The sequence below is a fragment of the Lasioglossum baleicum genome, chromosome 11 (genome assembly GCF_051020765.1).
Source record: "Lasioglossum baleicum chromosome 11, iyLasBale1, whole genome shotgun sequence".
In the NCBI taxonomy this organism is placed as follows: Eukaryota; Metazoa; Arthropoda; class Insecta; order Hymenoptera; family Halictidae; genus Lasioglossum; species Lasioglossum baleicum.
In genome coordinates, this window is record NC_134939.1 from 8,480,205 (window position 1) to 8,492,829 (window position 12,625).

The 12,625-nt window shown below is 36.9% G+C and overlaps 1 protein-coding gene across 5 annotated transcripts in view; it reads left to right on the forward strand.

Moving 5' to 3' along the window:
• LOC143213358 (uncharacterized) overlaps positions 1-12,625 on the forward strand; it is a 56,740-nt gene that overhangs the window by 7,284 nt on the left and 36,831 nt on the right. For all 5 annotated transcript variants that reach the window (XM_076433114.1, XM_076433119.1, XM_076433116.1 and 2 more), the window contains exons 3-8: positions 6,334-6,573; positions 7,502-7,632; positions 8,271-8,880; positions 9,929-10,721; positions 11,599-11,676; positions 12,173-12,378. In XM_076433114.1, coding sequence (XP_076289229.1) covers positions 6,334-6,573; positions 7,502-7,632; positions 8,271-8,880; positions 9,929-10,721; positions 11,599-11,676; positions 12,173-12,378 — 2,058 coding nt within the window. The remainder of the gene's footprint in view (positions 1-6,333; positions 6,574-7,501; positions 7,633-8,270; positions 8,881-9,928; positions 10,722-11,598; positions 11,677-12,172; positions 12,379-12,625) is intronic.

Below are 12,625 nucleotides of genomic sequence, written 5' to 3' on the forward strand. Positions count from 1 at the left end.
ATTATTTCTGACAGTAAAAATGTATTGCAAGCGATCAACAAATTAGTTTGTAAAACTAATACGTTAATAAATGCACTGTGGGAATATCAAAACCATGAAACGGTTCCCAATCCTTTAAGATATGTCTAGGAACACGGAAAAAGAGAAAGCAGAGGTTGTCGAGACAGATAACAGTGTGTGGCTTTCAGGAAAGCATCAAATTCCGTTGTCGCAAGAAAAGCTATTAAATCGCCGACAAATATATCGTCGAGTTTCATGGCATGGTTGAGAGTTTGATTATCGTGAAAATACTGAAATGAAGTTGTATACTGTATTAAAATACTTCATTACTCTTTTTAAACAGTATAAATATAGAAAGGCGGTTCAGCATTACAAGATTTTATTTATATATGTGAATTCTAATTTTGAATGATTATTATCATGGTGGATTTTGAAGAAAAACGATTTAATTTAACTAAAATAATTGATCGGAATTAAAATGGAATGGTGCAAATTGATCCAGATTTGTTGGCTGCTCGACCAATTTGACTTTGTTGCGTAGAATGACGACAGTGGACATTAGAATTTTCATTCTTGGAAATGGTACGACGACTGGCTCGAAACGGTTTTCGAAGGAACGAATTTTAAACCTTAAGGTTGACTAACGGGACTTCCGGCGTCTGTGCATACCTGTACGGCAAAACGGTGATCGCTGTTGCAATTTCTGAGACCCATGGCGGCTCAGGCTGGTATACGCAGGCTGTTCGAGAGGATCTGACTGTCACAAAACTGACCTATCTTATTCAATTATTAACTCGAATAATTCTTTGTTATTTCTTATTATATATTAATGTACTATACAGGTCATAGTACGTAGGCACTCTATCCCAGCACTTCGAATTTTCCCCGAATTGTCAAAAATCGCAACCCCCTACAACCAACAAGAGATTTTCGCAAACCCCACTACAGTTAACCCCCACCATTTGTACAGTTTTCTTGAAGCGTTGCAGAGAAAAACTAAACCAGATGTGTGTGTGTGTGTGTGTACTGAGCACCCGAGGTGTCCTATCAATTTCTTTATTGGCATATATCGCAATGATCCGAGATCCTTGTTATTTGAGTCGACTCCAAGTCTCGAAAATTCATAGACCTGCTAAAATTAGTTTTAATCAGCGCTGTCTGTAATTTGAACTTTGTTACGTTAAATAGAGAGAAATATCTCTCGATATCTCCAATTAAATGTTTCAATTAATTATTTTGAATAAAATTATTTTTATAGAAACTATTGGGCTGGCAAGAAAATAATTTCGGTATTTTAAGGTGAAATATAGAGCCCAATTTTTTTATTCAAGCAATTAACTTCAATGAATCAGATATTTTCCTTTCTGTTCGATGATCTTTTGCAAAAAATAATAAATAAGAAAATATTTTATTGATTAAAGGTCATTGTTTGAATAAAGAACTTCGGTTTTATATTTCACCTTAAAATACTGAAATTACTTTCTTGCCAACCCAATATTTTGTAGTACAATTTCGTCCAAAGTTTAGTAATCTTCTGTGGTTAACGATGAACCGAATACAGTCGGTTAACGATGAACAAATCAAATTATTATTATTAGTATGTGATTAAGATTATTAGTAACTGACTATGATTACAGTGTGATCGATGATTATGATTGATGAGCAACTGAAATAATCGCAACGAATATAATCACGAGAATTGATTAATCCTCGTCCAAGGCTCTTCACGTTTATTCTGTTCCGTGCAGACTATTCCGCAGTTATGAGGTTACGGTTTACGTTTCCAACGATTTCTAATGGTAGCAAGTGTACAATGCTGTAATTGCCATGTCAACGTGTTTAATACATTATTATTATTACATGTTAAAATTTCAATATTATACCTTTTACATTGACTATATTATAATAATGAAAATTATTCGTGAAAGGTAAGGATTTGATGCATTTGTGACAAAAACATGTATATGAAACGCAGAACTGTAAAAACATTTCAAGAATTTAAAAGTACGCGCTGTTGTATTATTTTCAACTCATTACAATTATTAAGAAAATGGATAAATAGCTCTTTTATCTGACAATGAATGCAGATCATTTTTATTTTGCATAAAAATCACCAGTCTAATATTAAATAAAGTGTTCGGAACAGATATCAGGAAGCGAGGTAAGGAGATTCAAATTTTCGAATGCAACCTCTGCATAATGATAGTAAATTGCAATCCTTCATAGACATTTAAGGTGCGACCGGAAACGATTTAAGGGCAAGATATTCACGTTTTAAGACTCATAGAAAGCAGGGTTGGTCGAGTTACAGGAGACGGTCACACTATCCAGTGTGAAGTCCTTTGTCAGCATCGCCAACACTGGCAGATAGTTTGCAAATGTTGGAGTTGCAGCGGGAACGGACACATGAGCCGAGGACACTTTCCCTGGTCAACTTTCCCAGGGAAACACAATGAACTGGCGTGTTTAAATAAAAGATTCTTCATTGTCAGGAAGCTTAAACAAGGAAGAGTAATATTTACTAATTATTGCAACAGTCTTTGGCAAGTTCTTTAAGTGTTTCAACCGTTCTGCTGTTGATATACTTATTGTTTTTGTCATGAAAATTTGTCATTAAAAATCTACATAAATGTTTCCTGCAAAGTGTCTTCTTTGAAAGTTGCGTGATTATGTACAATTTATAAAAATTGTATAATGTATAAGAAATTATGAAAAACACGAATGCACGGAAAAAGATTATGTCAAAGACTATTGAAAAGTTGCGACAGAATGATCAAGGAAAAGGCCCGTGTCGGGGGCATCGTCCTCTGCTTTTCGACTGTGTGTGTCTACCTGTACTCACACCTGTACACCATTGCTCAGGTGCTCAGCTGACTGGAGTTTAAACTGCGCGCTCCGGAAGTCGAACCTTTAATTTTCAACTATTTATATCTCGGACACGAATCCCCAGTGCGTAAAATGTCACAGAACCATTTCGATTCGTATCTCCACGAGATACACGCATGTCTCATATTTTTATTATATTTTTCAAGCACGTTGTTTACATAGAAATACCCGGTGATCAATCTTCGCGAAACTTTCACATCGTTTCTGTAATAATAATAATTTTTCACAATTTTTCCTTCTGCTTCTTTACGCTTAGCTTCCGATAAATAGAAATTAGGTGTTTCCTGTATAACTAGTACCTGCCAGACTATAATTTTTCCTTACCTCATTCGGTTTATAACTTGATACATTGGATATTCTCTCGTGTCATGATCGTCAACGTGATTATTTGATGATTGCGGCTTCTGCTGGTGATTTTACTATTTATGTGCTTCCAGATTTTAATAGCCAGAGGGACTGGACGTTTTCTTACAATTTTGCAGCACTTTTGAAGAATATTAAAATTATTTTCCTTCGGTTCTATTCCCTCAAAAATTTCGAAATCGATTTTTTACCACTTTCTCTTTTGAATACTGTCCTTTATTTATGCCATGAGGTATCCTACGCGTTCTCTTTACCATACTGTTCGCCCTTCACTTTCACTTATTGCCAAATCTTCATCTTCTACAGCTCTATTCTCTCCCCTTAATTATTTTGCTGTACCTTACCCTTCATTAATTCCATGCCTTAAAATTTAAAGTGTTACGGCTTTGACACTCGGTTTACGGATCTAATATTTTTAATTTACAATTATTGTAAAACTTTATTTCTCTGGGCGTTTATCATGAACAAAATAACCACAAATTCGGGTACATATACAGGGTGTCTCAGCCGAGGCCACTTAAATATCTCCTTTATTTTTAATGCCACAAAAAAATTTATGGCATAATTTAAATGGTATCGAAGGAGGAATATCATAGAATAACAATTCTTTTTTGTCCGGTTATTTTTTAATAGTTTTTTCAAGGTCATCGTTCTTATTTATCAGGAAAACTTATATTTTTTATTCCATCTTTTGTTAATGACTTAAGCATATCCAAATGTATTTTTTCTGCCGCTATAAAAGATGGAATAAAAAAAATAAGTTTTCCCGATAAAAAAATAATGATCACCTTGAAAAAACTATGAAAAAATAACCGGACAAAAGAAATTGTTCTTCTATGATATTTCTCCTTCGATACCATTTAAATTATGCCATAAATATTTTTTGTACCATTAAAAATAAAGTAGATATTTAAGTGCTCTCCTACAGCTGATTGTGAGACACCCTGTATGCTTATTATTTTTCAAAGTAATATAAATTGTCACTTTTAGTAATTCTATTATGTGAACCTCTAACGATGAATCTCACTTTTTCCACCCGGAAAATATTTTCAACTTTACCTTTGCCCAACTAATTATATATTTCATTTTCCCTTCGCTGCCTTCCCCAAGTCCGCTAATTTCTGTTTATCGAAAATAATTTCTAAAAAAGGAATGTGCAAACGGCACTGTGAACACCAATAGAAACTAATACTTTATAGTTGACAAGAACTACCGAACAACTTTCTGTATCATTATTATTGAAATGATCGCTCTTTTTCGTTATTCCTTACGAGTAGGCAATTCAAGGAGAAATTTCGCTCCGTCCGCCAGATAAGTTGTCCATGTAATGGGCTGATTTTCATCGACTTGTATCGCATGTACAATTACTTGAACGTAGAATAATGTTGCACGATGATTTCACGTTTCGCGGACCACTGGCCAGGACAGAAATTTATTGAATGATACGAGGACGAGATGTCTGCTCGCCACTTACGCGGAGTGAAACGATTAATTATTTTAATGATGGGAAAACGCATTGTTCCGCGGTTCGAGAAGCCGAATGATAACATTACTTCGGAGGTGGAGACTGTTCCCTTCACATACGATATATGCATTCGGTTTCTTCCGCTGATTTACTGAAGCGTTGTCATCGCTTTTACTGTTATCGATACGCGTGTGTCATGCATCGGTGCATCGGTTTCAAATGCGTCTACTAAAACGCAGTGGAAATCTGCCTGCATCGTAATTTACCTTAATGACACAATAATCGAATTCTTTTGTTGTATTGCATTGGTAAATTGTTGTAGACATTTCGAAACTTGCATTTGTTACCTTTCATTTCGGAGAAAAATATTATCTTGCGATTGTTTAGCAAAACGTATGCATCTTTTCAAGGAAATCGCGTCGCTTCGTGATATTTATGCGGAAACATTAAGTATTTCCGTTCGAATATGTTCATTAGTCACTGTATTATTATTGATTGTATTCATTTATTTTACGCCACGCCCTTTTTAAGATACTAAGACATTACTCGGAACAAATTCACCTTTTTGCAAATCAAAAGGATTAGTTAAAATAGTTCTTAGTGTTAGAAATAGCAAACTTTATCTTGCATATGTCCCTGATTATTTTAATTCAATTCTCGCAGTCAGCTCCAAAGAAATTCGCAAAAAATCTATAAAATGCCATTCTAATATCGCTATTAGGTCACTCTTGAGTGATCCTCAAGGTAAACTAGATTTGCGAAAGGGTGGATTTGGAAGATTTCCTTGCACTCTGCTTGTCTCTGTCTAATATTCTCACATTGCTAAATGTATTAATAAATTGCTGAACTTTCAAGTATGGCACGAATAAATGCGAAATTATTCTGTGAGAAAGGATTCTGTGGTGAAAATATTAGGTTGTAAAGAAAGAAATGCAGGATTTTTGTTCCTTTGTTTTAATTGCAATTTTATACCAATAAATATTTACCTTAATGTAATGAGTTATATGTCATTTTAAAGCTTGTTTTACACTCTATTTAATTATGCTTTTGATATTTGGTTTTATTCAAATTTTTAAAAAAATTATTTGGCTTTTATTTCAGGATGTCAAAACGCGATTTTCGCATTATTTTTTTTCTACGAGTTTAAACTGTTCAAACTAGGCCGAAGTGCCGCTTAAGCGTCAAAGGAAGTGTCAACGAATGCACAGCTTTATATTTTTAAATAATATTAAATTCTCTGTAAAATTAATTTTAATACTATTCCCTCAATAATATTAAAATCAATTCTCATAATAATTTAATGTAACTATTAAACAATATTAAATTTTCTATAAAATTAATTTTCATATTATTGTTTTTATTAAAACAATTTTCATATTATTGTTTTTATTAAAACAATTTTAATAAAATTGTTTTTATGTGAGTTATACTTTACAAGATTTATGTGAGTTACACTTTAAAAACATAGGTTTAAATCCTGCATTTCTTTCTTTACAACCTAATAGTTTCGAGTGCAAAGGGTTATAGATAAATGTCTCGAAATTTCCAACCACATACGAACCAAAGATGGTTCCCTTGCACTCGTCTAATATTCTAAGGAAGAACCGGGTATTTTGCAGAAGACTGAAGGCCGATCTGCAGTTCCTGCGGAGGAGGGGACTTCTAAAGTCGTCCGGCGAGCTATCGTACCAAGGACGCAAATGCACCAGATGCGGAGCGCCGTTCGGAAGATTTTACAACACCGGCGCGAGGTGTACACGCTGCGCTCGAAGAGTTTGCAGACAGTGCCGTATCGAGGTCAGAAGCCTCGCCGATAACAAAGACGTCGAATGGATCTGCAACGTTTGCTACGGAATCGCGTGAGTAACTCCCTTCCCGTATGAAAGTACCCGTGGTGTCTCCCGTCCGATCCGAGACCACTTTCGCAGGACAATTGTGCAGAGATCCTGTTACCGTCGTCAAAATCTTAACTGCAACTCTCCTGATCGTTTAACCATACAAAATATGTAACCAACAATACGTGACCGGAGTGAAGTACTTGTGAATGTTCGTCGTAGTATAACGTTCTATTCAGTGTAATGTATTTTGCAATGGGGCTTCAATTTTGGAGATGAATGGCTCCTTTTCCGCAGCAACGGATTAGTTTCGAAGGTAGTTTTAGTACGTACAATTTGTAGTTCAACATCGTTTTGCGTTGGAGTGTCAGGTTATAGGAATACTGTTTTTAATCATTTATGAGGAAGAAAAAAATGTTACGCAAGCATGGAGTTTTTAAAGCTTCATTAAAACGTGCTAAGCATATTTGAAGGAAGAAGTGTGGTCTCAAAGATGGATAAAATCGTGTGCTAGAATAAAACGAAATAATAATGAACTTCGCGGAGCAATAAATTCTGTTAATTGTTTGTTAGTATTGCATTTTTAAGCACAGTGAACACATTTCGAAATGAAATGTTAGCTGCTCCTTGAACAGGACAAATTTAGATATTGCTGATTTGATTGACTATATTACGAAAAATTGTTTTGAGGATATCAGTTTGTTGTAGATTGTAGACTATAGCACAGAGTATTAAGCGTTTAATGTAGAGTCCTAGATACAAAGAGGGTCTCAGCTCTCAGGCAAGCGGGACTTGAACTCGTGATCTCGAGAGTCGAGATCCGCCCCACGATCGAGGTCCCAGCTCCGTGCCTAATCCACCACGAGCCACGTCTAATTCTTTAGAAGGTCTCTAAGCGATCTAGTTACAATAACACACCGCGATTTTCTAATCTTTCTATTATATTTTCCAGGGAACTGAATGCTGCCACGGGAAATTGGACGTACGAAACTGCGGTGTGCAAGGGGCCCATAAACGGAAAAAGTTCGGTGTCCCCTGTCGAATTATTGAAGCACAGTATTCGACGTGCTTGGACTATTAACGGTACGTTTCGAACAATTATATAATAAGCATGATATCCAATTTCTTTTATAAGGCAGTAGCTTGCAGTTGATAGAATTTGTGAACTATGTGTAAACATATATTGTGGTACACATTGCAAAGAAATTTTTTGGGACAACCTCATAACTAGACTGCGGATTTCATGGATTTACGAGAAAAATGGGCACGTACAATTTAAATCAGTGGACATGTTAAAAATATTTAAGAACATCAATGTATCAGTTTCAGCTTGATAGGATAATTAAAAGAAGAATGCAATTTATATTTGGCTTCCACGACCTACAATCAATGCGAACATTTTTTATTTTGCATAAAGATACGCAGTTTACTCGTAACAAATGATTGTACATGCTGATGATGGCATTAGGTTGTCCCAAAACTTTCTTTTTACATCACAAAAGTATATACAAACAACGTGATCATCTGTTTATTAACTTTTCGTTACTTGGTAATAAAACGGACTGGAAACGGACTTTTGAGTAACAATATGATGTAACAATTGATGTGACAATATTAAATGTACGCATTGCGAAAGAAACTTTGGGGATAACCTGATACAAGCTTTTTTAAAAACGAAGGATGTTTGCATAAACGAGATATTAATTACGTTTTGTATACAGGTCCACCCACACGCTGGTCCGCGGGTAGAAAGTCATCGGAGCTGCGCATCTACCGAAGTCTGCCGTCCCGTCGACAAGAGTACCGGAACATTATCGACGAGAACGAAATCGTCAGGCCCGTACTCGGCGAATTCCTGAACTCGTATCAAGAGGACCCGATTGCGCACGACGCGAACGAGCAGGTGGACTGTTATGGTTCCGCAAAGGACGTAGCAATTACGCCGGAGAAATCCGCGCTGCGAGTTGAGACGAACGAACGAACGAGCACAAAATGTGCAGAAAAATCGCCGTGCATTCAGGAGGTAGAAGTGCCATCCGCCGATGCCATAAAGCCGAAGAAGTCCGAACGATCTGTCGCGACGACCGCCGGTAGAACGAAAGTTGACGAGAAGGAGGAGTACGCGAACGGTCAAGAGCAGACCACGCCGAAAATCTCCTTGATAAAACCGCCGAGGATCCTCTCGAAGTTCATCTCGCCAGAAATTAAGTTCGGCCAGTCGAAGCACAACGAGAGAAAATCGAGTATACCGATATTCCGGAGAAGTTCGAAAGAATTCGAGGACATTAAGAGCCCGCAAGAGTCGACGAAACGTTCCCTTATACCGCAAAGGTACCTTTTTGGTCTCCTTCATTTTATTCTGCTTCAATCGTTTGTTATTTTGGATATGAGAAATTGATTAATACCTCTTTTAATATGGAAAGTCCTTGGGGGATTTCTTTAAGCAGTTTAAATCACAAATGAGATTCATTTCGGCTGCAGTAAGATGAAGTACAATATATATATTAAATATACACGTTAAGTCACATCAAATCAAATTGAATTTGTATTTTATAATTTTTTACCTAGAAAATAAATTAACTAGACTTACTGCTTGCATAAAAAGAAAAAGAAATTGTTATGAAAATGATACTCGTTTTTCGATGAAGACTTGACATAAACATGCGATCATAGCAGTTGTCTACACTACCATAGTTACTCCTAGTTGATAACTAGATTTTTGTACAAAATACAAAAGATTTGTTCAACAATAGACTGACAATATTCAATAAAATGTCAGGTGGTTCGGAGCCCACCTTTATAAACTGTGGGTCCCGCTGAAATTAGGCGATTTGAAACCCTGAGGGTACCAAATATCATTACCTTTATTCATTAAAATGTCGTCTTCTTGTATACTGTTTCATTTTCAAAAGAAATAAGTTTGTAAATTCATGAAGTATACATAATACTGACTGATTACTAGACTGCGGATTTTATGCATTTATGACAAAAGTGAATAGGCGTAATTCAAAACAGGAAAAAGATTAAAAGAGTTTAACAATGCCGATATACTATTTTTAACATAAGAAAATCATTAATGAAGAAAATCAATTTTTACTTAGCTCCTATTAGCTTGCAATTGATGTAAAAACATTTTATTTTGCATAAAGATCCGCAGTCTGCTGATTACGCATCCGTTGACATGTCTGACTACGACTGACTGTAACTGATGCACTCATACTGTATAAACATTCGTAGTCAATTTTAAAAAATTTGTAGTTTCATTAAAAAATTGGATAAGGAATTTTTGAACAAGTCCTTACGAGTTTGGCGAGATCGTCGGTTGTGGGGTACCCCATTGTAGGACCAGCCTTAATTAAAATTTGCCAATTTGTTACAGATACAGGGGTAGTACAGACGACCTGCGTCGTAGCAGGGAGGACATCAGCGTACCCAGCCTGATCCCTAAATTACTATCGCCGCGCAACAAGGAGGACAAGCTGAAGCGTCAGGACAGCAAGGACGACATCCGTTGCGGAGGGAAGCTGAGCCGCAGAAACTCAAAGGAGGAGGTGAGAGGCAGCCCGTTCCAGCCGGGGAACAAGGAGGACTGTAAACACGGCATTAGACTGTTCCGGCGGGACAACAGCCGCGAGGACGTGGGCAGGAACAGCGGGGGGAATTCCAATGGAAACGCCACGGGCGCCGCTGCAAAAGGAAAGCAAGATGGCAAAGAGGAGGAGCGCGTGGGTGTCTCTTCGAGACCAAAGTCGACGGTGCAAGAACAGGCCAGGACTAAAGCGGTGCTGGCTAGAGAAGACAGGGAGACGTTTGACGAGAAGTGGCCGAGGAACGAGGAGGAGTTTGCAATAAACGCGAGGGAGAATGATAGAGCGAAACCCGAAGCGGATGCCAACGAGAAGATAATGCTGGACGTCGTTGCTGCCGAAGAGAAGCTGCTCAAGCAAGGTGTTAAGAAGAGTGACAAGGCGAGGAAGATACCGGCCGAGCTAGAAGATCAGATAAACCTGGAACATCCGGACGAAGAAGAGTGCAGAGGCACGGAATCCACCAAGGAGACCGACGAATCCGAGGTTGATCATGCCGAAGCGGATGGCATCGATCTGAGGGAGAATGATAAGAAGAGTGCCGCGGATCTTGGACTCGGGAAGAAGCCTGAAGAGTTCCAAGTGGTTAGTTCGTAGTTTATGAAGTTTTTGGTGGAATCGTTGGGTGTGTTCTGTGTTTTAACGTTTGATGAATTGATTGGGGGATACCTGGTTGTTTGGCGTTGAATCCTAAACTGGACTGTTCACAAGTTACTCACTGGTCAATGTTTAACAGAGTTTAGACATTCGTGATTCACAGCTGAGAATTTCTTAAACAATTCGGTCTAACAAACTACATATTTTTAAGAACATAGTCTAGTCAGTTCTTTTGGAATTATTTTTTAAAAGAAGATTTCCAAATCTTTTTAATAGTCAGACTGCAGATTTTTGTGCAAAATAAAAATTATCTGAGTTTAATTACAAGATACAAGAGCTACATGATTGAGCTACTTACAAATACAGAGAATAGGGTTTCTATAGATTCTCTAAATGTTTGTATTGTTTTATAAATGCTTTCCAAATGCATAAAATCTACAGTCTAATCTGATAGGCTTTCAACAAGTGATGTGTTAATTGAATATAGGACTGCAGAAGTAATCGTTATATTATTTATATTGTCATGTTCACATTGGAATGTATTTGACAGAACTGTTAGGGAATTTAATATTTATGGAAGAGCAATAATAGCAAGAGCATTCAGAACTGTTGAGTAACAGATTACTCATTGAGGCCATACTAAGCCACGTGTGGTACAGCATTCAGACATTGTCTGTTGCAACTAATTGACTGTGGATATGTATACGCCTATAGTAGATGCATTTATCCCTTAAGACACTATAAATGAATTAGTTTCATTGATTTTAAGAATTTTTTCAGAATTTTAATTACAATAAGAAATATTTTCTAACTTATAAATTTGATAAATATCTTTCTAATTGACATGGTGATTTGTGTTATTCAGATGCGGCGAAAATTTTCCAAGGAGGAATTTTCCAACGCCGACGACACGGATGAAGCCGTGAATAAACGATGTTCCAGTGTAAGTATTTCTGATAACATATTGGAGCATAACATATTTTCCTTGACCAGCTTTGTCGAGTAAAATATAGTAATTCCTGGTGAGATGGCCCAGCAGATGAGCCGATTCTCATCTGAGAACTTTTCGTAATAACACACTGAACATTGTTTACAAATTTTCTACTTCAATTAAGGTATTAAATAAGTTAAATGAAGTATTAATTCGATCCCTCGTGTGTCAATCAAGAAGGAAATTCTAAATTGAAATAATCTTTAGACAGTTTCTTCTTTTGCAAAAAAATCTATTATTTTTGTATTTTTAGTATTTACATCTGCAAATATATTCCTTGATTGTAGATATCGATTAAATGTACAATGTACACATATTTTTAAAAAATGCGGGCCATCGCACCTTGTCTTAGCACGGGCTTTATCTCGACCCAGTTATTTTGTATCAGCCTAACATACAGCGTATCATTTCCTTGTCTATCATGTAAACACCGATATATTTCTTGCAGCACTTGTCGCCCGAGGCAAGTCCATTGAGCACACGATCGTCGAGGTATAGTCCTCGAGAGAGCGAGAGCGAACCAACACCAGCCCTCCCGCGGAAAACTGGTGACTCCAGCTTCGCCTCGCAAAGGATACGTGATACGATTACAAGGACCAGGAGAGAATCGAACAGCAGTGCCAGATATGAAAGCAGCGGCAGCGAGAGTGTGAGGTGCGAATTTTCCCTAATTCCTCAAAGAACATTTTGTCCAAGCAATCGTTCAATAACATCCTGAGCTGCATCCCTGCCAAGGCAGTGGATTTTATACACATATCAAAATGATGATTTATAATTATCCAAGAAAGTAAAAATTTTCTTATATGTTAGCAAGAGCGTACCACAAATTTTAGAAACAACAGATATCGACATAAGGATAAATAATCATCATACTATATCTAACTAGAGCTACCTCAATAGG